Below are 25,997 nucleotides of genomic sequence, written 5' to 3'. Positions count from 1 at the left end.
AATAGGCGCCTCTCACTGCAAAAAACGCGTCAGGTGTGATCGGGGCCTAAGGCAGCATCTAAACTGACAAAGAACATCATGTGACTGATTTGGCAGCAACTTTATTTTAATGGTCACTCACATGCAGCGCACAAATAGTGCTCCTTACACACATAGGAGACTCAGCTTTCAGTTAGATATGGCCGATACCAATAATTATTTTTATTTTATCTTATGTCTCATAAGCAATAAATAGCAGGTATTAAAATCCTATTATATTTTGTCTAAATAAATAAAACAAAACAAAAGAATCTGTCATTTTAAATGCTACAAGTCATTTAAGGCATCACAACTTACATATATAAAAAATATAATAAAATACAATAAGTATGGATAATCAAAATGAGATTTGATTAACAGTGTTTTTAAATATTAACTGAGTGAGTGTTTGATGATGGCAAAGGAAATCTAAATGTAAAAATATGGGGAATTTCGATACCGATAAATTTATATAAAAATAAATAAATAATTAATAACGATTAATCACTCCTAACATTTAGAATTTGGAATCATAAATACAAAAATGTTGAATCATAAGTATAAAACACACTATGTTGTTGTGGAAACAACATAAAGACAGTATTTAAAATATCTGACTTTAGCATTTACTTCAGGGAGTGAAAATATGGATGTTAAACAGCAAATATTAATCTCAGAAACCAACCTATTTTTCCTTCAGCCCTAATAAAAATATTTTTAATATCAGCTGATAACTGGTATTGTACCTTTTATATTGTGCATCCTTACTCCAACAGAGTTTAGCTTGTTTTAAGCTAAAAATGCAATATTATAAGCACAAAAATCACACAGGGCATATAAAAATACTGACTATGGAAATAGCCAACTTTTAAATAGAGCTACAGCTGTTTTTAGGACAAAACAACATTAAGACATTCTTCAGTGTATCATCTTTTATGTTCCACAGTAGAAAGTCAGAATGACATGAGGATGAGTAAATTATCCCTTTAAACGTGGAGAACATATGTGATGCTGCTTTCTAATTTGGCCAAAAACAATCTTAGAAGGCAGCATGATTATCCCTTTATTTCAGAAGCATGTCAGTGATGCCTTCCAATAATTTCTAGGTAGGTAGCGCACCACATTTAGAACAGAGCTAACCCTCTGGTAATGTTCCTTTGGGAGTCACACTTGTGGTGTTTATGTTCAAAAGTGGCCGAACTGCTGAAATATAACTTTTTTTATTTTCAGTAAAATCAGTAAAATAGTTTTGTTCAATAATATTTTCCTTTTTTTATTTTATTTTTTATTTTCGTAAATAATACAAAATAATTTATATATATATATATATATATATATATATATATATATATAATAATATTATTATTATATATATATATATATATATATATATAATATTATTATTATTATTATTATTATTATATATATATATATTTTTTTTTTCATGTTAAAATAGAGACAAGACCTTTAAAATCCAATTTTTGAAAGCAGATTAGTGTCATTTGGTGGTAGTAAAAAAAAAAAAAATCCTATAGATTCCTACATAGCCTAGCTATATATAAGGGGGCTTGTACATTCTATAGTTGTTTTAGACATAAAACCTTACTTTTATTAGGTTGAGGATTTTGATATATTTTTTGTTTGAAATGTTGATTTGAAGTGTCAATTTTTCCATTAATTTTTCCACAGTTAAACCAGAACACAGAGAAAGAGATTTTGTTTCATATAACATCAAAATTCAATACAAATTTAACCAATCAAAAAGGAATTCTTTATCAGAGTTTGTGTAAGGGAGTGTGTGTTTTGTACTCTTGATGTTTTTGAGTGTAACCCCTTAATTGCTGTCTATTTTTTTGTTTTGTTTTTAGTGCATTGTGGCTAAATTATTGATTTTATTTCACACATTGGCAAAAACTTGCTTTGTGTTACAGTCACACCAGTTCATTTGGGGTTGGGGTGGGTGGAGTGAGTCTATTTTGCACTCTTGATATTTTAGAGTGTCACCCCTTCACTTCACTCCCCTGTACTTTTTTTTTTTTTTTTTTTTTTGCCATTCATGGCTGATTTGTAGATTGTACCCCTAAAAATTGCTCTCTTTTTTTTTTTCATAATTTTCTATTTCCATTAATAACACAAGTATGACTATTTTTTACAACCATTTAGCTTTTTCTAATCAAGTGTACTTTTTTTTCCCCCAGTCCCATAGCGACTGCCACAAAAGTCACAGAGCTTCGTACCATTCTGTTGAAGTAGCTATTTTAAAAAATTCGAAATGTTTATTTATATTTATATATATATATATATATATATATATATATATATATATATATATATATATATATATATATATATATATATATATATATATATATATATAAAATTAAAGAGCAACACCAGAGGGCTAATATACATTTAGAGTAGCATGAGGTAGTTGAGTGAGCCAGTGAACACCAAGAGTTATAATTGTGTCTGCTATCCATATCAGAGCATCAGATAATGGTTGTGTGTATGTGTGTGTGCTAGTCAGATGAAGACGCCTATGTGTGTGCCCTGGCCTCTGTCACCATAAATCAGTAAAGAGAGCGTGTGGCTGTAGATCGCAAATGTGTCCCTACCCACAGTCATTCTGTTATCGACCGCACCAACACAACACACTTTTTAACTCAGTCAGGCCCCTTCATTAATAATCCACAATGTATAGTAAACACACTTGGTTCCACGTACAGCAAAACAGTCACATATGAAAAAGCACACAGTCACACAACCTCTTTCTCACAAACATGTCAAGAAACGTTCAGCAAAGCAACATGTAGGAGCAGTGTTGACTAACATCTTTATGGCGGTACCTTTATACAAAAGAGACATGATACTTGATCCCTGTTATATGAGCTCAGAGCTCTGCTGTCTGCCATTGGACCTGTATGTGAATGTGTGTGTGTGTGCTGACTGCTCTATCAGTCAGCAGCAATAGAAAGATCTAGAAGCTTGACTGGTTTAACAGATGGGAGTGCTATGGCAGAGTTGATGAAGTTGGCACAGCATTGAGCTTTAGTCTATTGTGGGTCTAGTTTAGGACAGCCAGCTAAACATAACTTACTTTCAAATGAAGACACACACCTGCCCACTCTTTGGACTGGCCAATGTATTAAATGGACAATGGGTCACATTCACTAATAATTGCATAGATTATTTGTATTTATTCGCACACAGGAGAACTTCTCATGAAAAATTCCCACCTAATTCACAACACACTTGCGTACGCACATGGATTTGTTCTTAACCTCGTTCGAATGTTAATTTGGAGTATTCTAAAAGAGTGACTACGTGCCCGAGGTTTGTAATTTACATAAAACACACCCACACCATGGTTATATAAGGGCTTTACGCACATCCTTTCCTTTCGCCGCTCTCTAAAGACGCGCTCTCGCCTGATAGCACTTGCAGCAAGCTCCTCGAGCAATGCCAAGTGTGCCATCCTCAAAACAAGTTCAAACACAAGAAACACCTTAAATACAGACCCATATATGTTATATTGTTTATATAATTTCTTCTTAACGCGTTTATAACGCCACCCAGGTTATGAGGATTGAAAAAATTAGTATTGGAAACGTTTAAGATATTTGCGTATCGATATGTATCGAAATATTTATATTTTTGACAACACTAAATTTAATGAATCCATGCTGAATAAAAGTATTCATTTTATCCCAAAAAAGGGGGGAAAAATAACTTATTGACCCCAACATTTTGAACTGTAGTGGTGCAGAAAAGTGTAAAGCAGGGGTGGGCAAACTTTTTTTCATGAAGTGCCATTTTTATGTATATAAACATATTTTAAATATTCATAATGAAATAGTGCAGAACCTATTTGGGCCTATTTACATCTGGTCATTCATGACGTTTTGTTAAAACGGTTCCATTTACACTTGGCAGCATAAATGTGTCTCTGCATCTAATCTTCAAGTCCTGCACTATATGCAAATCTTTTCACTATTGGATAGCTATCCGATCAGAGAAAACGCATGAAGTGACCAGGGGCCGTATTCACAAAGCATTTTATCTTACCACTAGGAGTACTCCTAAATCGCACTAAAAGATTTTAGCTAGGAGTTTTCTCTTAAAAGTTATTCACAACGCCTTTCAGACCTACTCTTAGTAAAGAAAAATGACAACTCCTAAACTAAGAGTGAGTTTTCGTTGCTATGGATGACGTCATTACTCATGCACGAGCTTGACTGAAGTGACCACCTTGATTGGTTAATGATTGTAACGCGGGAATGATTCCAAACACCTCCCGTACGATGATGAGTGACAGGTCTGAGAATGCGTGCGCTACACAAGTAGTGCGAAGGACGGAAGATGATGAATAACTGAATAAATAGCCTAAATGAATAAAGAGTAAGGCAAAACAAATAGCCTAGTAGCCTAATGAAACATATGGATTGATGCAATATCTTTGCAACATTATTGAATTAATCTGTCACTATATGCCTCTGCCTACGTTTGCAAAGAGAAGAACATTTTAATTTGATTCACAATGAAATGTTACAATTAGTTTACATGCAATGAGTAGCCTAGTTTTGGTTGTTGTTGGTGGCGTTATTGCATCCCTAGTTATGCCTACAATGCAAAATTGTTCCCTCGCGATTGGAAGCTCCTGTAGCCGCCGTATACGCATTTCAAAACATCGCAACGTGAAATGCCACAAAAAGCGGTTTGTGAATAGGTCTTAGTGAGTTAGGAGTCCTCTCGACTTCTTTTAAGCTGTCCCAGTCTTAGGTGCTACTTTTAGGGCTAAAATGCTTCGTGAATTACTCTTAGTCAAAAAAAATTAGGAGTCCTAAAGTTACGAGTGACACGCCCATTATTTTTAGGAGTTGCTCCTAAATTCGCCAGTTAGGAGCTACTTTTAGCCTTAAAATTCTTTGTGAATACGGCCCCTGGTGTGCATGAATGGAGATTTCACATCCATCACAGCCAGGGACTCAGTATACTTGTTTTGGATATCTCTGAAATGTATAGCATTGACTATGTACAGCGGAACAAGCTGTAAGCTGTCAGTCAGTAACTTGTGTACGCGTGATGCGCAGTGGTCATGCTAATGGTTTGTTAGAGACTCAGAGCTGTGCGCTTTCATTGACTTGCACAGTGTAATTCTCTCACTTGAATAGTATTTATAACTTCTACCTTAATAAAACAAGCTGTGTTACTATGAGGAGTGATTACCTCAAAATGTAGATCTGTATGTAAGTACGAGGTACTTTATCTGAATGACATATATGCACCTCTCTCGTTTTTGCTCACATGCCAGCGATTACCCTACGTGCCAGTGTTGGCACATGTGCCATAGGTTACCAACCCCTGGTGTAAAGACAATAAGACATGCTTGAATAGTGTCTTTGATTTAAACTTCAAATCTACTAACTCCAATTTTTGCAATTGACGAATCTTCATGAATCAGAACTTCATAAATCATTCTGTTTGTTTCTGCAGTATTAATCGATTTTCAGTGATTCGTCAACACTTATCAATGCTAATGAAAGTATCTATGTGGCATTTATATGTATTATATATTAAAATATGTTGTTTAATATGTAATATTTAAATGTGTAAGTTAATATTCCTGTTTATTGTCATATGTGTATACTAAGGATAAAGATTAATTATTTTTCCTTGTTTATTTTTGTGTACCGCAGTTGTGAATGTATAACGCAAGTGTACATTTTCACCAAGTAGCCTAAAGCTGTTTGGTTTCCTCAGGCCACTAGGCCACTATCGTTAGGTCACTACCGTCACACACTGCCTTCTCAAATTTCCCCTGACGATCCATCTCACGTTACCATGACAGCAGGGCATGTACATGTCATATTACAGGAGAGGGGTGATCTGGAAAGTAAGAGGATGTGTTAGAGAGCTAGACTAAGGCAAATATCTGTGAAAACAAAATCAGTTAAAACATTTTTTTGTTGATTTAGAAAATACATAGTTTTGCATATCCTTAAATGGATAGTTCACCCCAAAATAAAAATGTCGTCATCATTCTTTCACCTTCATTTTGATCCAACCCTATATTACTTTTTTCTTCTGTGGAACATTACAGAAGATATTTTTAGGAATGTCTTATTTTATGTCAGTGGTCACTATTGGTTTGGTTTCCAAAATATTCTTCTGTGTTTGGATCGACAGAAAAAAAACTGTATGTTACTGAGTGTTAGCATATAACCTGCCCTTACAAAAGGTAATCATGGTCTTTGATCACAAGTCTTATTCCTAATTTTAAAACCATATTTTAACATCCAATTCACAGCTCAAAAGATCATACACTCTTTTTTTGTTTTGTTTTTCTTTGAGAACTTTCTAATTTGTCCTGTATCTCAGTGGACAGGCATATGGCGAAAGACATTGTGGCACACGCACACCACAGCTGAACGATTTTATTGTCGAATATATCTAGGTGCTGATGCAAGCTGTGCCAAGCCAGTTTTTCTGGTCCCGAATCACACAGTCTTGCATAGCACTTTTTCATGGGGAGTGGGAATCGTTTCTGGCACCAGCACCAACCCTGGAAAAATAAGATTTGTTGAATTTCTGTGGTTGTGACAAGCAAAAGAACATGAAATCGATGCATCCTAAAATGTTGCATAGCTGCTCAATGATTAATCTTGTTCTGTAAGTCTTAATTTTTTACAGTATCTATGACCCATCACTATGCATTGTGTAACTGCTCTGTTTATGTTGCTCTTGGTCTGTGTACAGGGCATCATCCCTGCCTCCCCTGGACTGGCCATTGCCAAATCAGTATGGGCAGTATGAACTAAAGATTGAGGTTCACCCCAAAGCTCATCACAGAGCTCATTATGAGACCGAAGGCAGCCGAGGTGCTGTCAAAGCCGCGTCTGGGGGACACCCTATCGTCAAGGTGAGTCTCCACAACAGGACTTTTACTGATGTCATTTTCCCTGGCTATATTTCCTGGTTGAATACATTTGTTTGTTGATTACCACCAGTGGTTAAATTTGGTTTTGGATTTTCATACAAAGCCTCATAGCCTTGATTTTTTTTAGAACTCATTACTCTGGCCACAAAAGTGGGAACAGAGCGTGATGCCATCCGTTCCCTCACAGGAAGCAGAACTTGAGAAGCGAGACCACACAGAAAGTGTCTTCTATGTGGCCTAGTAACCTCATTACTGGTCATAAAATTCCTTTTACTGGGTAACAGCTAGTGCGGGACTGTGTTGGTTTCAGTTGGATCTAAGCAGGCAGTATAGCAGTCTGACTAGAGACTTTATTTAATACCGACTGCATTTGTGCTACTCGTACTAGCTGCTCACCGGTGGGAGTGTACTTCAGTAGAGGTGATGGCATCATTTATGTAAAATGAAGCCAAATTAGTAACGTGCTGTATCATGTGGTACTCCTGAACGGATAGGTAAACTTACCTGGCACTCTCTTGAGGCTTAGCTCTCATAGAGAGACTGAGAGAGAGAGAGAGAGCTTGTTGGTAAATATTTTATGGTCTTGGAGGCAGTGGCCTCTTTTGTGGTTGCCTTAATGAAGCACATACAACTCAGGAACCAAGATCATTGAATGTGTGAGGAAAAAAAGAAGGCCTTTCCCCTGAATCATAACCTCTGGCATTGAATGGTCCATTAAACAACCACAATAACAGACCTGCATTTCTGCCACGTCACACCTCTGTCTTGGGGGCCATTAATTGGCCGTCATTCCTTGTTTATGACCTTCGTTATGTTACTGTACCTGCATGATCATCTTTCATTATCAGACATCTCCCCTCTTTTATACTACAGGGCTGCCTTTACAATGCCCTTTGTTCCAATTCCTCTTGGTTAGTTTGAGCCGTTTCTTTGTACTTTTTCTGGACTATGCCTCGTGAAATTTGTAGATGTCAAATGCAAAAGCAAATCACAAAATTTTGAGGGATTTCCTATCTCTCTGGTGTAGTTTGTTGTCAGTTTGCGTGTATGGGTTGTTGATATGGCAGTTTTTTTGTGTCCAAGGTTTTATACTGAAGATAGTATTGAATAATAAATTAGTAAAATATAAATAAAACTACTTTGAAGTAGTTATAATTATTTGACGTCATAATTATAATGTGGTAATTTAGTATACTACTTCAGGGTGTCCGCGGGATTGTAAAAAGTATTAAAAGGTAGTAAATGAAATTAGCCAAAATTAAGGGCATTAAAAAGTATTAAAAAGTAATAAACGTCATCTGTCGAGGTTTAACATTTTAGAACCCCCATCCAACTAGGCCTATGAGTTTCAATTTGTGTTAAGTGCAGGCCTTTCTTCTAAAATTCGCGTGGATATATTTATACGTTGCGAGTAGAACCTGAGCGATATCATGTGACGTGGTTTTCGTTCGCGCGCGCGCTGAAACAAACTGGGTACCCGGCTGGCTTGCTGCCAAACCTGTTCGTGAGCTATGAAATCAAGTGGTAAAATCACAGCTTAAAAAAAAAAAAAAATTTCACAGAGGGCAAGAAAGGATCAGCCACCAATCTCTATCTGTCTCTGTGTTGGTTTTTGAGTCCAGGGTTGAAGTTAAGTTATAATCACCTCATTAAATTGTGATGAAATGTTTTATTATTTTTGGAAAGATATTTCATTACTTTACTTTTCACTTTACACCGCTACAGTTGCATCTTGAAGTCGTGCTGGTATTAAAAAAGGTATTAAATTCAACTTAAGAATTTCTGTATAGGCTATACCCTGTACTTGAAACCTGAAGTTCAAACTGAGCATCAGAATGGGGACGAAAGGTGAGTCACTTTGAGCATGGCATGGTTAGTGCAAGATGGGCTGGTCTGAGTATTGTAGAAACTGCTGATCTACTTGGATTTTCACGCACAACCATCTCTAGGGTTTACAGAAAATGGTCTGAAAAAGAGAGAGTATCCAGTGAGCTTCATTTCTGTAGGCGATACTGCCAGTGGTCAGAGGAGAACGACCAGACTGGTTCACGCTGATAGAAATTCTCTATCTTTGAATTTCTTTGACAATTGACAGTTTCTCAAATAACCACTCGTTAAAACCAAGGTCTGCAGAATAGTATCTCTGAACACACAACACGTCGAACCTTGAAGCAGATGGCCTACAGCAGCAGAAGATCACACCAGGTGCTACTCCTGTTAGCTAAGAAAAGGAAACTAAGACTATAATTCACAGAGACTCACCAAAATTGGGCAATAGAAGATTGGAAAAACGTTGCCTGGTCTGATGAGCCTCTATTTTTGCTGCGACCTTCAGATTGTAGGGTCAGAATTTGGAGTAAACAACATGAAAGTAAACAACATCCATCATGCCTTGTATCAATGGTTCAGGCTGGTGGTGGTAGTGTAATGGTGTGGAGGGTATTTTCTAGGGCTGGTCCGAATACCATTTTTTGAGCTTCGAAGCTTCGGTAGTAATGACCTTCGAATATTCGAAGCTTCGGAGAGAGGGGGCTGAACATATTCTTCTCTCTAATAAAGGCAGTATTCTCTATGTGTCTGTCTGTCCGTTTGCATTTTGATTATTTCGAGAACTGTTCATCCAATCGACTTCACAAGGGAGTGCAGTGTCGCATTTGGAGCAATATAGATGGACACGCGAGACGCGACACGTTCAGAATGAATAAACTTTTAATAAACTACAGAACAACGCGAGCGGGAAGTGGCGCACCTCATACTTATATGCTTATATGCTCTGAGAACGGACACTGCACTAGTGATATTAAACACATCTTCCCCATGAACAACACAAAGTAAATACACTCGCACGTAACACACACACACAGGTCTGTTAACTCAAGCAATACTTTTAATAAGGTAGTCTAATATTTTTCTGACTAGCAAATTACTGACACAGTAAAGGGTAGATTTTTAATAAAGAAAAACGAAATTTAAATAAAGAAAAAACGAAATTTAAATAAAGAAAAACGAAATTTAAAGCTACAATATGCAAGAATTTTTTGCCGCTAGAGGGCGCTACATTCCAAACAACAACAACGGCGTAGCTTGATGACGATGTGAAGGAGCGTGGAATGATGGGAACTGTCGTTTTAAACTCCACCGTGGATGTAAATCAGTCAGACGGGAATCGAAAAATCATGTTCATGGATGAGGCTAAGTTCTTTTTTTATAATGACATTCTTTTTGTGGCGAGGGGGGCGTGGTTCAGCGCGGTCTATAATGGGAGAGAGAAGAGACTAGCAAGTAGGTCAAGTGCAAATGACGAACACCTGTGTCTTATTGCTGTGATCCGCGTGGAGAGACCGATTATAAGCCGCGCTGGAACGAGAGAGAGACTGAAGAGAAAATTGGACGCAGAGAAAGAAAACCGGTGGATCCGAGCTCTCATTTTTGAACTGTTTTGTGCCGTCGCGGTTGCCACGGTGACTATCGTGCGTTGTGCACGACTTTTGTTTGTTTTGCTTAATTTTAATAAAGTACGAGTCCCAGTCACGCCAACCCGTCTTCTTCCTTCCTTACTTTTGAACCTCATCACACTTTTGTTTCATTAAAATGAATTAACCGCAATAAAAGTAAGGTTTAATACTAAATTGGTTATCATAGATGTTACTGTATGTCGAATTCATTGTTGTGATAATGCGGCGCAGTTTTACGTGTTCTGAACAATTGTTGTAAAAGTACATTCGAACACCCACATCATTTGCCAAAATACTGATTAATCTTTATGTATAACACATGCTATATTTATGTGTTTTTATATTTATTTTTACATGGCCATAAACACCAGACGTGATAAACAATGTCAATAAACTAAACACAAATCTAAAGCAATAATACTTCCCTTACATAAACATAACTATTACCGAATGCTACATTTGGAAAATATAAAAATAAGCATACTTTGTCGACAGAACCAGTCTAAAAGAATAAATGTGTTCCATAACGACTGCAAGAAACAAGCTAACGTTTGTTGTTTGATAGACGCTACAACTACAACTTCCGCATATGTTAAGGACTCCACGCAGTACGAGCGGAAACCGAGGGTAACGCGGATATGACGCAATTGACTGGCGACTCCCAGCTCCCCCCTGCTCTAACGCCCCGTTTCCTTGGTTAAAATCGCAATTTTCTCACGATTTAAAAATAGTTGGAAACATTAAAACAAAAAATTTAAATAAAGAAAAAACGAAATTAAGTTAAATTAAAAACGAGATTAATTTAGATTGATAATAACGGGTAAAAAGCTTAATACATTTTGTTTCTATTGTTCTATTTTCCACAATGTCAAAGCAACGCAGCTTAACCCAAAATACAAGCTCAGGCATGCACTTCTGTCCATACAAACTCCGCTGTTCTGCGCTCTAGCCAGAGAGCACTCCGGTTGCAGGAACACTTTAGTAGGCCAAGAAGAAGCAAATATATTTATTAAGTATAATGAGGTTGGGTTCCTTTAACTGTCCATCCTATTAAAAATGGCTAGGCTATATAAGATAATTGTAAAAAAGAGTATTGTATTTCGTCAGATTTTATAGTGTTGAACATATTCAAGTGCGAATGAGAACCGTTTCGAGGGGGATGCCAGGTGTGCAAAAAAACAAACCAAAAAAACCCTGAATATTCGAATGTCAAATTTTCAAATCGAATACCAACCCACCGAACGAATATTCGAATATTCGGGTCCAGCCCTTGTATTTTCTTGGCACACTTTGGGCTCCTTTGTACCAATTGAGCATAATTTAAACGTTACAACCTACCTGAGTATTGTTGCTGACCATGTCCATCCCTTTATGACCACAGTGACCATACCCATCTTCTGATATCTACTTCCAACAGGATAAAGCACCATATCAAAAAAGCTCGAATCATCTTAAACTGGCTTAGTGAACATGACAATGAGTTCACTATATAAATAAGGTTTTTAGAAACTATGCATAAAAAGGCCATGCATAATGTACAGGGTTTAATAGTTTAATTCATTTTATTTCAGAGAAATGGGTAACAGATAGTTTCACTATATTGTTAAGTTTGTATAAACAAAATTATTTGGACTAATGACAATTAGTATGCAGATGTTTCCTTCAGAAAGGATATGTTCCTTCTGCATTTGTAGAGAAGAAATGTGCTTTCATGATTGAGCCAGTAAAAATGTAACAAATTATGTTAAAGGGGTGATGAACTGAGAAATCAAATCAAAATCAAAACAGATTTTTGTCTTGTTTGTTGAGATTTATTTCCCACTTCTAGCCGTTCATGCTTAAACATCAACCACCTGTATGCACATGAGAATCAGTGTTGTGCGAGCGAGCGTGCCTTACTTACTATTTCAGGGTATTAATGACTAACTCTTTAACATCATAGCCCCACTTCCCCTCACACTATGACTGAGGATGCATAATTACCTCACATTACTGAAGTCTGTTCAGTGGTAGACACACACTGATCCACCCACAGGGAAAAACTGCTAGAAAACCTGGCTAAATATCTGTTTGTTTGTTTTTCAGGATATTTGAGCATAATTTTACAAAAGGTGAATTAAATGAATAGGGAACTACGTTCGTAGACAGATGCAAGCCTTAACTTGTATAAAGCTATTATGGGTAATAATAATATACTGAACAGATATACTTGAACAGAAGAAGGTTAACATGTTTAAAGTCCCTGTAAAGGCAATTCTACAAAAAAATTCTAAACACATTATAAGTGCTAGAAATGTATTGCTAAAACATGTTACAAAGACTGAGAACTGTGAAGTACTAAATTGTGGAGTTAGACCGTTTAACAGTTTTTCACCCTTGCTGTGAGCCGGATTTTTTGGGCGGGGCTAAAACGGGGCTCGATGACGCACTGCGACCCCCTGAGCTTGATTGGGCCCCTACTTGATGACGCATGGAGTCACTAAGCCTATCGCTCAATCGCGAGTTACTATCAGACAGCCTACAGTTTGCTAGCTACTATGCCCACGGCTCTGGCTATGCCTTCGTCATGTAAATACGTATTCCCTGGATGCAATCACTTAGAAAACAGATCGGTGTCCTTATTTAAATTTCCGAAAAATGATCATATCAAGAAGAGGTGGATTTATCTTGTGAAGAGCTAACGTTACCTTGATGGAGAGCTGATGATCACCACCACACCCGCCTCTGTAGAGATCAGGATAGTTTACTTTCGTTGGAGACAACTGGATGGGGCCGAACCGACTATCTCCCGCTGTCCGCTTCGGCCTTCATTCTCCCGTCGCGCCGACATGCACGAGCTGTGCGCGAGTCATATTTCCCGCGAGTGGGCGTGGTTTCAGCGCAGCCAGCGGACACGCCCCCAGCGTTTGAGAGCTGAGACTACTGCTCATTTTTTCGAGATTTTGATAGCTTATTTTATTTACTTGGCGGCTTTTTTAATCATTGAAATTGGGCTGGGTGGCTAATAACACATTTTTCGGTGGTATGACAAACTCAGAACACATACTTAATTTTGACTTTACAGGGACTTTAAGTGATTGGCATCTATACAGATATGCATTTACAAACTCTCTGAGAACTACTGCAAACAATACGTAAAGGAAGATCAGCTGACCAGCCTATGTATCTGCAGTCATTTTGATAAATCTTAGCAGTCAAGTAATAAAAATGGTGGGTTTAGATTATTTAATAATTTCAGGTGGTTAATATTAGTTAATGTATTAAGTATTAATTAACAATAGTTTTACAGCATTTATTAATCTAAATTAATTTTCTTTTCTACATATAGTAATAAATTTTTTGTATAACGTGTTATTAAAAGTTGTTAATTATAAATGAGCAATTGTACATGTATAAATGAACATTTACCTTGAATTATAAAAACTGCATTAAAAAATGTTTAGTTAATGGTACCTAATGCATTAACTAATGTTAACCAATTTAACCTTACTGTAAAGTGTTAACATCGTATTTTCACACTTGTCTTTGTTTTGTGTTTATTTTGACTCTTTTATATGCTGTCTGATTGTGGTTTTGAAACCCCCTGGTTCCGTTTGGGAAAATCTGCACATGGAAAATCTCCCATACCTTCAGACGTTTCAGCGAACAGCTGTTTGCGATAATGTTTCCCATGATGCTTTCTGGGGCATGCGCTGCTGGAGTCTTAGGCTGCTACTGTGGAGTATCTGTTGTTGTGACGTCAGCAGGTGACACCGCAGACTCCATCTGTCCCGGGAGTGAGCTTCTCTGCGGTGACTGAATCTTAGAGACGGTGAACAGACTCACTGAGCCATATTGCCGTCAGCAGCACTTGCGCTGCCAATTAGTCAGGACAGTTAGGACAGACCCATACACCTGTATGCCAGGTGTAAACTAACACAGACGCTGTCTGTGTGTTTTTATGTGTGCATCTGGGCATTTGACAGAGAAGGCAAAGAAGGTAGTACCTTAAAACATTTTTTTTTGAAAATAGTTATTACAGAAATAAATCAAAACAATAATGAAATCTGAGATGAAATAGTATGTGAATGGAACGATATTGAAATTAACTTGAAATGTGATCTATGACTTACACTTGCTGTGTTTACTGAGCATTTGTTGACTAATGAACCAAAAAGAAGGTGGCTATTACTAATAGGCGAACAAACAGCCACTAGTATGGCCACTAATAAGAGCTACACAAAATATACTTGTTCTTCTAATGTTGTAGTTATTAATGCTGTTCCATATGCCTTTAATGCAGAAACCATGCAAAAATAAAATGGAATTGGAACATCGAATTATACTAGACAAAAAAAAAACAGAGTCAGTGTTGTAATTGTTCACAAAATTTTTTTTGTTTTTTTTTTTATAAAAGCTGAAATAAAATATAAATGTTAGATGAAGAACTTAGAACTTAGAATTTAGAAATGTTGCCTTTGCAAATATAACTGAAAAAGAAATTAAAGCGAAATAGAAAAAACTAAAATGAATAAATTGACAAAAGCACAACAAAATTACCAAAAAAAAACATGAAAAAGAAAGCTAAATATATATGAAAATAAAAGCTAAATAAATACTATAATAGTATAGAAATAAATACTAAAATGTGTAAGTGAATGTTAATGAGTGTTTGTGTGTGGATGATCTGACTGGATACTTCACCTTCAGTTAGGGCTGCAACTAACGATTATTTTAATCTGAACAGAAAATTCACTATTTAAAAGTATTGTTGTTAAATAGTGCAGATATTGATCTGAGCAAACCTTTTAAAACCAGCTCCTATTTAATAAAAGTTTAAATCATCTGAACGCAGTAATTATATTACACTAATAGGCTATTCCAATAACAATCCCTTTACTGCTATTGTAAAAATGATTACTTGTGTTGCATGTAGACTTTAATTTTTTTACAATAAATATTTTAGGCAGAATTATTGCACTCCTGTTCTACTGCGCTCCGTCGCTTACGCACAAACGCGCACTGACGCTTGGTTATTGAAGTCTGCAGTTTAACAGAGACTCGCTTATTGTCAGAATATGCAAAATGGAAATACTCGCAGGTAGGGCTGCACAATTAATCGAATTTCTAATCGCGATTACGATTATGGATGCCACGATTACGTAAAACGGACGTTCCTGTCATGTCAGCCATTATAGGCTACTGTGTTCGTAGCGCACACTCTTCAATTGCACGCGCAAATGCGGCGGCGCGCACTGTGTATAAAGTGCAAAGGAAACTACGAGCATGCAACGTTGTTACGTTGTAAATTAGTAAGTCACGAAATAAAAGTAAAATACCAATAAATCATGTTACTGGTATGTCGTGTGTTAGCTGAGAAGGATTTGCATGCAGGTATGATTTTCATTCTATTCACCAGGAGCAGTTTCCATGTTTCATTAACAGTTCTTGTTAATATTGTGTATTCACCATGGTAACTGTCGTTTCAATATTAACCCCAAAATGCCACTTTATTTTCACTTTGTGTTATTTTTTATATTTTTAAATGATTGTGGTGGCTCATACCAACTTTGTATTAACAAAAGCTAGTTTGGGACTGCTATTTAATAGCTTTAGCATCTATACCTAATGTTTATTTCTTAGTAGTCTTTACTATTAGTCATATTCTTACAATTTATGTGTATATTAAGTAAAGGGGGACAGTGTGTGTGTTCACAATTTTTAAGTAAACATGTATAATAATATGTCTATTATTAATTACGATTATCACAATTTACATTGAATATATTCAGATATAACAGTAAAATGTAAGTTATGTACTGAGGAAAACTTGTCTCAAAAGCATTAAACAGCACATGCATTTCTCAAAGTACGACAGGGCAAGACGCGGTAAACGCTTATGCTTTTGTTTGAAGCGCATCAACTGTAACTGCCGATTTTCAACCCTCTTTACAGGATTGTTACAATGTCGGTAGAATATGAAATGAACCATGTATACTCATTCTTTGAGTTCTCTGGACTGAGAAATTCATGTTTATTTGTCAGCAAAAGTCCTGCATCCTAGTCCTACTGCATAGACAGCCCAGTTTTACTGAAAGCCTATTTTGCCACCGGTAAGGTACCCCTTTAATATAAAGCATTCTCATGTTTCAGATAACTTGGGTCAGGCACCTTTCCCCGCAGCAGCTCGCTCTGTGTCCTCCGCTATTTTACATATGCGTTTTGTCCAAAGAAATGTGTTATTCACTACTATACAGCTAAGTGACTGGTGGATGGTTTCCGTGCACAGCGTGCAGACGTGACTAATCGATAACCGGATTCGTTGTCGATTATTTTTATTATCGATTGTAATCGATTTTATCGATTAGTTGTTGCAGCCCCACCTACAGTCCTTCAGTAGCTGCTCTCGGTCCCATGTAAACATGTACTACGACCCAGTTATGTGGATGGTAGACCGTACACAGGTCACAAGGTTAAGAGAAGGTCATGAAATTAGCTTTACAGGGGCAAGAGCAGTCTAATGTTACAACCAGAAACACATACTTTACCACTCCAATTATTGTGTGAGAAATCATGAAAAAAATGAGAGACATGATTTCTGGTGAAATCAGTTGTGTGTAAGTCAAGCTGCCATAACAGAAGGCTGCGGATTGCAGTGTACAGTAGCCAGACAAACACCAGCAAAACAAAGTGACAGTGTTTACTGCTAGTGTTTGCACTGGGCTAATTCACATTCAGAGATCTACAAGGAATGCTGTGTAATGCACTACAAACCTTGCTCGTGTCTCGCTGGGTTCGCTGTTAACCAAAATCAGCACACATGTTGGTGGAGACATAGAAGTTCTGAGCCCATCTGGCTTAGACTTTCGTAAATGTAAGTATGTGTGAGTGAAAGATTACAATTGAACTGGTTAAACACACAGACACTCACAAAGGGCAGCAGAGTTTACATATGCCGTAGGATCTGTTCATGTGTTTTATTCTCAGAGAAAGTCACTTGCACCTTTCACCCAGAGCTTTTATGTGGATAAAAAAGGCTAAGTGGAATCAGCACAGATGGTGGAAATCAGCTTTATGAAAAATAAATTACCCTGTGTTTTTAAAAGGATGATGCTAAAGGAATATTGTAACTCTACTGAGAGCATCTGTTGCAGGCTGTCAATTACCACAAAGAAGATGTCTAATGGCAATTGTGCTGGAGAGGTTAAAAGCAGAAATGCAAAGCCAATGTTTTTGTTGAGCACTTGTCTAAATGTTGCTTTTGAGTTGGGAGTACCATTCTGAACATGCCCATTGTAGAAAATTACCTGCTTCATGCCTGACAGGCAGAGGTGGCTCTAACTTTGCCCTTACAAGCCTGTAGGGATGATCAGCCTGTCAGGCACTAAGCAGGGAACTATTCGCCGTTCTGGTTATGGGTTACCAATGTAATTCCTGTAGGTGAAATTTTGCTTGTGCGAAAATCATGGAAACCGGGTTTATCAGGGCCCTAAATTGTTTATGAATTTCATTTACCATGTTTTTTTTTTTAAATAACTTATTTGTGAATCATTTTTTTGTTTTTTGTTTTTTGAGAAAAAAAAAAAGTAAATCAAACATAAAATTTGAATTATGCATTTGGCAGACACTTTTATCCAAAGTGACTAAGATATTGCATTCAGGGTATACATTTCATTTGTTCATGCATTCTCTGGGAATCAAACCCATGCAAAAACCATACTCTTCTGTTTGAGCTACAGGAACACTTTTTAGTTAATGAAAAAATTAATATTTCTAGCAATTTCGGCAGGGCAAGTAAAAGTCAGTAATAGTATAAAAAAAAATCCTTTGTGAAAATTGTACGCAAATGTATTCCACTGCTTTACAATCACTGTAGACGTCCATTATAAGTGGTTTAGATTTACATTTATTACTTGTAAATCTAAACTTTGAGTTTGTTTTTACAAACTCAAAATCATATCTGTGGTACAACAATTTAATCCTGAATAGTCTGTCAATTAATCTTTTCCCAAAGATATTAGCTTTAGTATCAGATAACAAAACAGATAGCAGAAAAACAAAATGGCTGACCTTGGTGACACTCAGATCTCAAGGTGGGTGATTTTTCTGTGCTGACCAGAGACATTTGTGGTGTTGTTTTTTTCTGGGGAGCAACCCTGTTGTCTGTATACCCTCATGAGTGCAGTGCTTTTGTTGTACAGTAGCCTGAGGCTGTATCTGATGTGGATTGAAGAGTGAAGCATAGGACACAGCACAGTGCGAATGGAGGGGGTGAGAGAGGTACACACCATGGTAAATGTTGTACTCACTCTATACAAATGTTTATATCTTGATGTGTTTGTGTGGGAGTCCTAGTGTAGCCTTTTACACATACTGTGTGTGTGTGTGTGTGTGTGTGTGTGTGTGTGTGTGTGTGTGTGTGTGTGTGTGTGTGTGTGTGTGTGTGTGTGTGTGTGTGTGTGTGTGTGAGAGAGGGAGAGGGAGAGAGTATGTGTATTGACCTTATTTAAACAACAGGTTACCCAGCCTCCTGGGTCTGAGTGCTCTCTGCGTGTATACCTCTATTTATCCCTACTTTCTCTCTCTCTCTCTCTCTCTCTATCTCTCTCTCTCTCTCTCTCTCTCTCTCTCTCTCTCTCTCTCTCTCTCTCTCTCTCTCTCTCTCTCTCTTCTCTCTCACTCACACACACACACACACACACACACACTCTCTCTCTCTCACACACACACACACACACACACACACACACACACACACACACACACACAGAGGCATATGTTGTGTAAACACTGCATCGGTGAATAGACTCTTACTGTGTCCAGTAAGCACAGAGAGTATGTCAGCGCTAATCCACGTTTTGGGGCAAGAGGTCACAGTGTGTGTGTTTGTGAGTGAGAGTGTTTTTGTGTGACCTTGAGTCTCCTCCCCACCCCCTTAGGCTCGGGTTTACACACACACACACACACACACACTCAATCATACTCGTGCATGCACACACACGCACCGGCTGGCCTTCACCATAGCAACCACAGAGCAACACAGGGAAACAACTTGCCAGCAGCGGGTAGGAAGGAGAAAGATAGAGAGATGGAGAAAGGGAGGAGTGGAGATAGAGATTGAAGAGAAATAGGGGAATGAGACATAAAGCTTTATGGGAAGCTCAACGTGTAAAGGGTGTATGAAGGGAGTTAAGGCATGATGAAACATTCAACCAACAGCCAAAAGTACAACAGCGCAAAACATGTGCTGCATGTGCTTTTGTGGTACGCTAGACTGTCTTCCTGCTGTTTTTAAGACCACCTGATTCTGTGTTTCAGCCTGGGAATGCAATGAAAAACAGTCAGAATGAGACATCTTTATTTAGTCCTCAATATGAAAGGCAACCCAGGGGGGCTATTTTTGCCCCTGCTAGCTTTATTTCAGCAATGGGACATGTGACTTTTCTTAATGTCAGCAGTTTAATATAACCAGTGTCAGGGAAGGGAGGTTATAGTAGTGCAGGGACAGTCGTCTTGTGAAATCTCACACAAACACACACTGTGGATTTCTTCAGGCCTGCCGATGATGAGAGGATGAATGAGAGGATGTTTTCTGTAGCTGCTTGTGTTTGGAGAGATGGCACATCAACTCATTCAAGACTCCAGGTTTTTAAGCTTGTTTTCTGTTGTCCCTTCCGGTTTTTTTTTCTTCTAAGCTTTTCTTCAGGATTAAAAGAAGAAGAAAAAAAAGTGGGAATAGAGCATGAATGTAGCCACTTCACAAAGTGGTGTCGTACAAAACGCAAATGACTTCCCGTTCCTTATAGTGTGAATCACAGTTGATCCACAAAACTCTTAACACATCTTCAGAAAGTAGAAAACAATTGGGTTTCCACAAAAACATTTAACAGCACAACTGTTTTCAGCATGGATAATAAGAAATGTTTCTTGAGCAGCAAATCAGCATATTAGAATGATTTCTGAAGGATCATGTGACTGAAGATTAGCAGAAAATTCAGCTTTGACATTGCAGGAATAAATTACAAAAAAGTATTAAAAATGATAAATTATTTCAAAATATATTCAAACAGAAAACAGTTAAAATGTAATAATAATTTGCAATAATACTGTTTTAACTTTATTTTTTATTGATTAAATGTACCCTGGTGAGCATAAGAGACTTCTTTCACAAACATTTAAAAAATGTTATCAACCTCAAACTTTTAAAAAATAGTGTATAAACACAATTAAACACACTGCATGCAAATACAAAAGGAGATCAGCTGTAATTATTTTGACTTAATGGAGGGAATGAGGGTGGTTGGCAATATCTTCTGAATGGAAATGACAGAACAAGAGAGAGAAAGAGTGCTAGGGTCGTGCTGAAGTCAGCAACAGAGGCTGAGCCGCAGGCCTTCAGAAACTCCTTGAGGATGTGGCGCCTTGTAGCTGCTCTAAATGTCTTGAAACTGAAGCAGCGCTCTGAAACTTTGCTGAGGCTGCAACATGTTCATGGAATTTCCAAAAGTCATAAATGTTCATGGACTGCATATATCATAGTGTAAAGTGATTTTACATTATAATGCATCATACTGACCATTAGGGGTTTGGGATACCTCTTTTTATAGCATTCCAGATCAAAATGAATGAATTTGGTAAACTTAAAATAAACATGAAACCAAAATTGACACTGTTTACTTTAATAATACATGTTCTCAGTTTTGTGCATGATTCATCAGTGCACTTTATTTCTAACAGAAATGTTTGTCTTTACAATTTTTAATCAAAATGAAATTACTGGCTCCATTATGCTATGGAACATCCACTCTTCAGGATCAGTCAGTTCCTATTTGAGTATTGAATATTGAATATTTTGTTTTACTCAGTCAGAAATAAATCATAATTTGGAAGTAAAATAAGTTGTGAATATGGTTTCATGTTGATTTAAATCATATCATACCATCGTTAAATAGAAAATTAACTTTTTGATGTCTAGAGTCTGCAAAAGGTTTAGTTAATTGAGATGATGCACTATTTAAATCTATCTTGCACACTGTGCAAGACTAGAGAGCGGGTACAGTATATTTAAAATATATTCAAATAGAAAACCATTATTTTAAATTGTATATTGTTTCACAATATTACTGTTATTGTATTTTTGGTCAAATAAATGCAGCCTTTGTGAGCATGAGATGCTTCTTTCATTACATTAAACATTTTTACCGACCATACATTTTTGATTGGAGTGTTAGTTAATTAAACCTGGAAGCCAGTTTCATGCACATTCGCACAAACAACACAGGCTTGTTTTGTTTTTCTTTGCGTACACACAATGAAAATTAATTGTCCAGTTGGGTTTGGAGCTGGTACCGGGGGTGGTTCACTCTCACCACTGAAATAAATCCTACAAGCATGTGGTGTTGGCGGGGTCATGGTTCATTTCAGTTGTGCTCTTCACCTTTTTCAGGTCTTGGAGCATAAACATGGCCTCTGCTCCTGAATCTCCCATTGCCTGCAGGTCTCTGTCTGCCGGGGATTGTTCACCTTACAGAGTTCACTGCACTCACAGAAACAACATTGCTTGATGGAAAAGCATTTAAGAGAAGGATAAGGCAAAAGTTTCATGAAGAAAAGTGACCAATAATGTTCCATTCAACATTTTTTTCCATTTTCTTCTATAGTTCTGCCATGCCATCTAATTTTTTTAAATCTAGTTTATTGTTAATTAACCCTTTCATGCATGAATTATGATAACCTCAGTCAGGATTTTTTTCCTATGTGTTTTTATTGCTCTTAAGGCATGAAAAACAAGATTTTAATTATTTTTTTATTTTTTTTTACACATTTTTCAAAGAGATTTTCAGATGTCCACTTGAGTGGACAGCATGCGTTTATGGTTTAAATTGAAGAGATGCTGACTGTATTAAACATTAATACAATATATACAAAAAATATAAATGCGAAATATTGCAAAGGCAATTGAACTTCATACAAGTTGCACTTCGCGTATCTTTGATATCAGAACATGAGGACGTGATCCATCAGAATTTTCTACAGCCTGTCAAGGTACAACTGTGGAAACCACTCAGATGCTCCCTCAAGTGTACCAGAGTACGTCAATTTACTCTTACTAGCTGATAATTCTGACCTTGCTGCGCACACACAGAAACATTCAATGCTGCCCCGCAACTTTTAGTAATAAAATTGATTTGCTACTGAGTCACTACATTATATTTCTCAGCAACGAGGGGGTTACATCGCTATTTTGAAGTAAGGCCATCCTTAAAAATATTCTTGTTTACTGTAACCCAACAGACCCTGTCAATTTAGGACCAACCCAATTATTTATTTATTTTTCCTTTTAGTCCGACTGACTTGCCGGTTGTAAACTTGCGTTAAGACCGACCGATTATTTTTTTTTGCTCTTCAAACAACTAATACAAATGCAATAAAATAATATTAATTATATTTTAGTAAGTATTGTGAATATAAATTGCCTAGGCCTACATACAAACGTAGGCTACGTTCTTTCTTTTAAATAAAAACCCGTGGCGTCATCTATGATTATTAGGGCGGCTGTAACGATATGCGATATGAAACCGAAATCGCGACACTCCATGAACCTGTGTCGCGGTGTGAGAAGGCAGAATCGCGACACACCCCTTCGAACTCCCAGAGTTATCCTTCCCGTCCAGATCCAATGCTACCACATCTTTAAATTACTATTGGGCAATTCCAGCGTTATGGACGTGACATTTGCAGTCAAAACTTGAAATATAAATTCTCAGAAAATGCATTTAATACCAATATATTGAAACGTCTGTTTTTCTATCCATACTCCCTTAATAAAGGAGTCCAGACATTAGAAAAATATTAAATATTAGTCTACGTGTTTTATATTTAATATGAGGGAAATACACATGCGTGTACACAAAAAATCTTTAACTTTTAGGTGGCAAAATATTTGTTAGTAATTCTGTGAATTACACTGCGCAAACCAAAAGTAATACTACCCACCAGATGAAGAAGGGTTGGCTCTCCACAGAACATAAAATATTCATTTTATTTTATTTTTCGTGTTCGCATTTATGAGGAAAAAACATTGTTACGGACGTGACAGTTCTACGTTATGGACGTGAGCGCTCTGAAAGCGGCACTAAAAGACTGCTTTAAAACTTTCACAGAGACCTCAAACAGGCATTTAAAACACCAAATATTAAGGATTGGCATATCAAGCAAAATAATATTCGATGATTGTTCGAAAATCGTACTTCTCCCCCCACATGCTCACCGGTAAGTGTTATTGTGTCCGACATTAAATTTCTCTGTGCTGTAGGCTAATAGGTTGTAGCCTAGTCATTAAAGAAAACGATTTAGTTTCATATTTATGTTTAAATAAAATATATATATTTTTTATTTCATCTATGTTGATTATATGAAAAGTGAAAAGCATGCGTAAGATCATAAGATGCGCAATATATCGGGAGACAAATGGAGTGGGCAGACATGATTTTGACCACTTCATTAAGTTTGTTTTGTAGAAAGCCTTTCTTTAACGTGAATTTCGTTTTGTATTAATTGTATCTTGATTTTAATCAATGTGTCATCAACCAATTGCCTGGATTTAATAAATAAGAATATAGCAGGCAATATAATCAGGACATGGAGGCGCAGCCGACACTGACACAGAAAACACTTGTTTATTAATAAACAATTGAAATGTCTCCTTGCTATATTTGACATATTCATAATCATTACTTTTGCCGGTTCTTTGTGACAGCTTTTAGGTGTAGTGTTTAGCACGTTAGTAATGTGCGCCTATAGGCGGGTCCACAACGCGCGTACACTCTGCTTATTAAACACACAGGGACGCACAGCAGCACATAAACATGCCAAATATTAAAAATAAAAGGATTACAATGTAAAAGATTATTTTTGTGTCCATAAAGATATGGTGGAATCCGGCTTGTCCCGTAGATGGTCTGCTTGCGCACTTTTACCTCACGCACGAGCAGTTCTGTTTGCGCTCTGGAGACGCGTTCGGTCTTTCAAAATCAATCAAATTCCATCATGTAAATAGCGAATCTGCCATGGCGCAAGCGCAACTGGCATTTAAAGGGAATGGGAGATGAGACTGATTGGTTTAACGCACGTAAATCCCAAAACACACCCATTGCTCATTATGAAAATAGGGACAAACATTTTAGACCATGCGCCTCGGAAACGTCCTAAGTGAACTTGCGCCCTGCGCTTTAGAAGACCATGTGCTTAGATCGTTAACAACCAGTTGAATGTACTTTATACCTTATCTAATAAATGCTAAAGGGTTCTTTTTTATTGTTATTTCAATGTAACTATTAATTTGAACATATAGAAACTTATTGTAAAAAGTTACCCTAAATATTTTGAAACAAAGCATACCCTTTTGGTTTTATAATTTTCCTAGTTATGGATGTCTCCAAGTGTAATAAAACCAAGCTGTCCTGGGAACTACATGAACCAAATGCCACTACAATCCAAGTCTTCCGTTGTTCCCTGATTCTCTTTTCCCAACGTCTATTTATTTTTCCTCTATCCACAAATGTCTGGCTCTGTTCTCAAGACCCGTCAGTTTAAATGTGAAGCATGTTTTTCTCATTATTGTGTTGCTGTGGTTGGCTTGGTCCTTCCGTTACCTGTGATGGGTCATCTCTCTCTCTCTCTCTCTCTCTCTCTCTCTCTCTCTCTCTCTCTCTTTCTTCCTTCCTTTTTTCACTCATTCCCAGTTTCTCTCTCTCTCTTTCACTACATTGGATCAGTGTTTGCCAAGCATAACATTTCAACAGTAGAGAGATTGTTAGGAGCCTGTGTGCTCAACCTAAGTAACACCCACCCACACATGCATGTCAGTGGAAAAGCTCCCTTCTGTTTGTGAACTCCTCACCTGTCTGGGAAGCTTATTGGCAGGTCATACGTGTGTACAAACTGCTGTATGTGGCATTGTGCTGCCTCACTGGAGGTTTGCGTTGGACACCCTGGTATGCAGCACCAGGAGGAAAAACGCTTCTGTAAAAGCTTTTTGTTCTGTAACTTCAACGACCTCAGAATGATGTGTTACTTCTAATTAATCACATTTTAATGGGTTTTTCACTTCCCTATTTCCATATGTCTTGTTTATACTATTTTAGCAGCAAAAGTAGAATGTCTTTCATGGTTTTGTTTTTCTTTTCTCACCTTTTCTACCCACTAAATTTTTTTTCCTTCAATTTGATTTTGGTGTTTTTTGTGGTTCGTGGCTCAAAAACATGTTTTTATGTTCATGTCTGGATTTTAATTAGTAGTTGCAGTGTGTTTTAGATTCGTCTTGGAAAAAGTGGGCTAACGTCTGATGTTAATGTGCATGGATGAGGATTTGGGAAGTAATTGCACATACACAGGGTCCTTCGGATGGAAATGCTTTTGGGGGAAATGATTGTGATACAAATGGAGAATATTTTCCAGTTTGACCTGGTTGAATGTCCAGTGCTTTTAGATGAATACAGCCTGTCAAAAATATAAGAGTTCGGCTATAAAGGGCTCCAGGAATGATGTAATTTTGCAGGCCAACCCGGAAGTTACCATCGCCCTGATTCCCTCGACAAAAAGCCCAT

The 25,997-nt window shown here is 37.2% G+C and overlaps 1 protein-coding gene across 1 annotated transcript in view; it reads left to right on the top strand.

Annotated features, from left to right (window-relative positions):
- The window catches only part of nfatc3a (nuclear factor of activated T cells 3a), an 86,347-nt gene that overhangs the window by 31,215 nt on the left and 29,135 nt on the right, over window positions 1-25,997 (top strand). The window contains exon 3 of the mRNA XM_084404618.1: window positions 6,775-6,937. Within this exon, the coding sequence (XP_084260744.1) occupies window positions 6,775-6,937 (163 nt within the window). The remainder of the gene's footprint in view (window positions 1-6,774; window positions 6,938-25,997) is intronic.

This window comes from Rutilus rutilus, assembly GCF_951802725.1.
Source record: "Rutilus rutilus genome assembly, chromosome: 3".
NCBI classification, from domain to species: domain Eukaryota; kingdom Metazoa; phylum Chordata; class Actinopteri; order Cypriniformes; family Leuciscidae; genus Rutilus; species Rutilus rutilus.
Note: the sequence above shows the minus strand (reverse complement) of the source record. Positions and strands in the feature narration are given on the sequence as shown.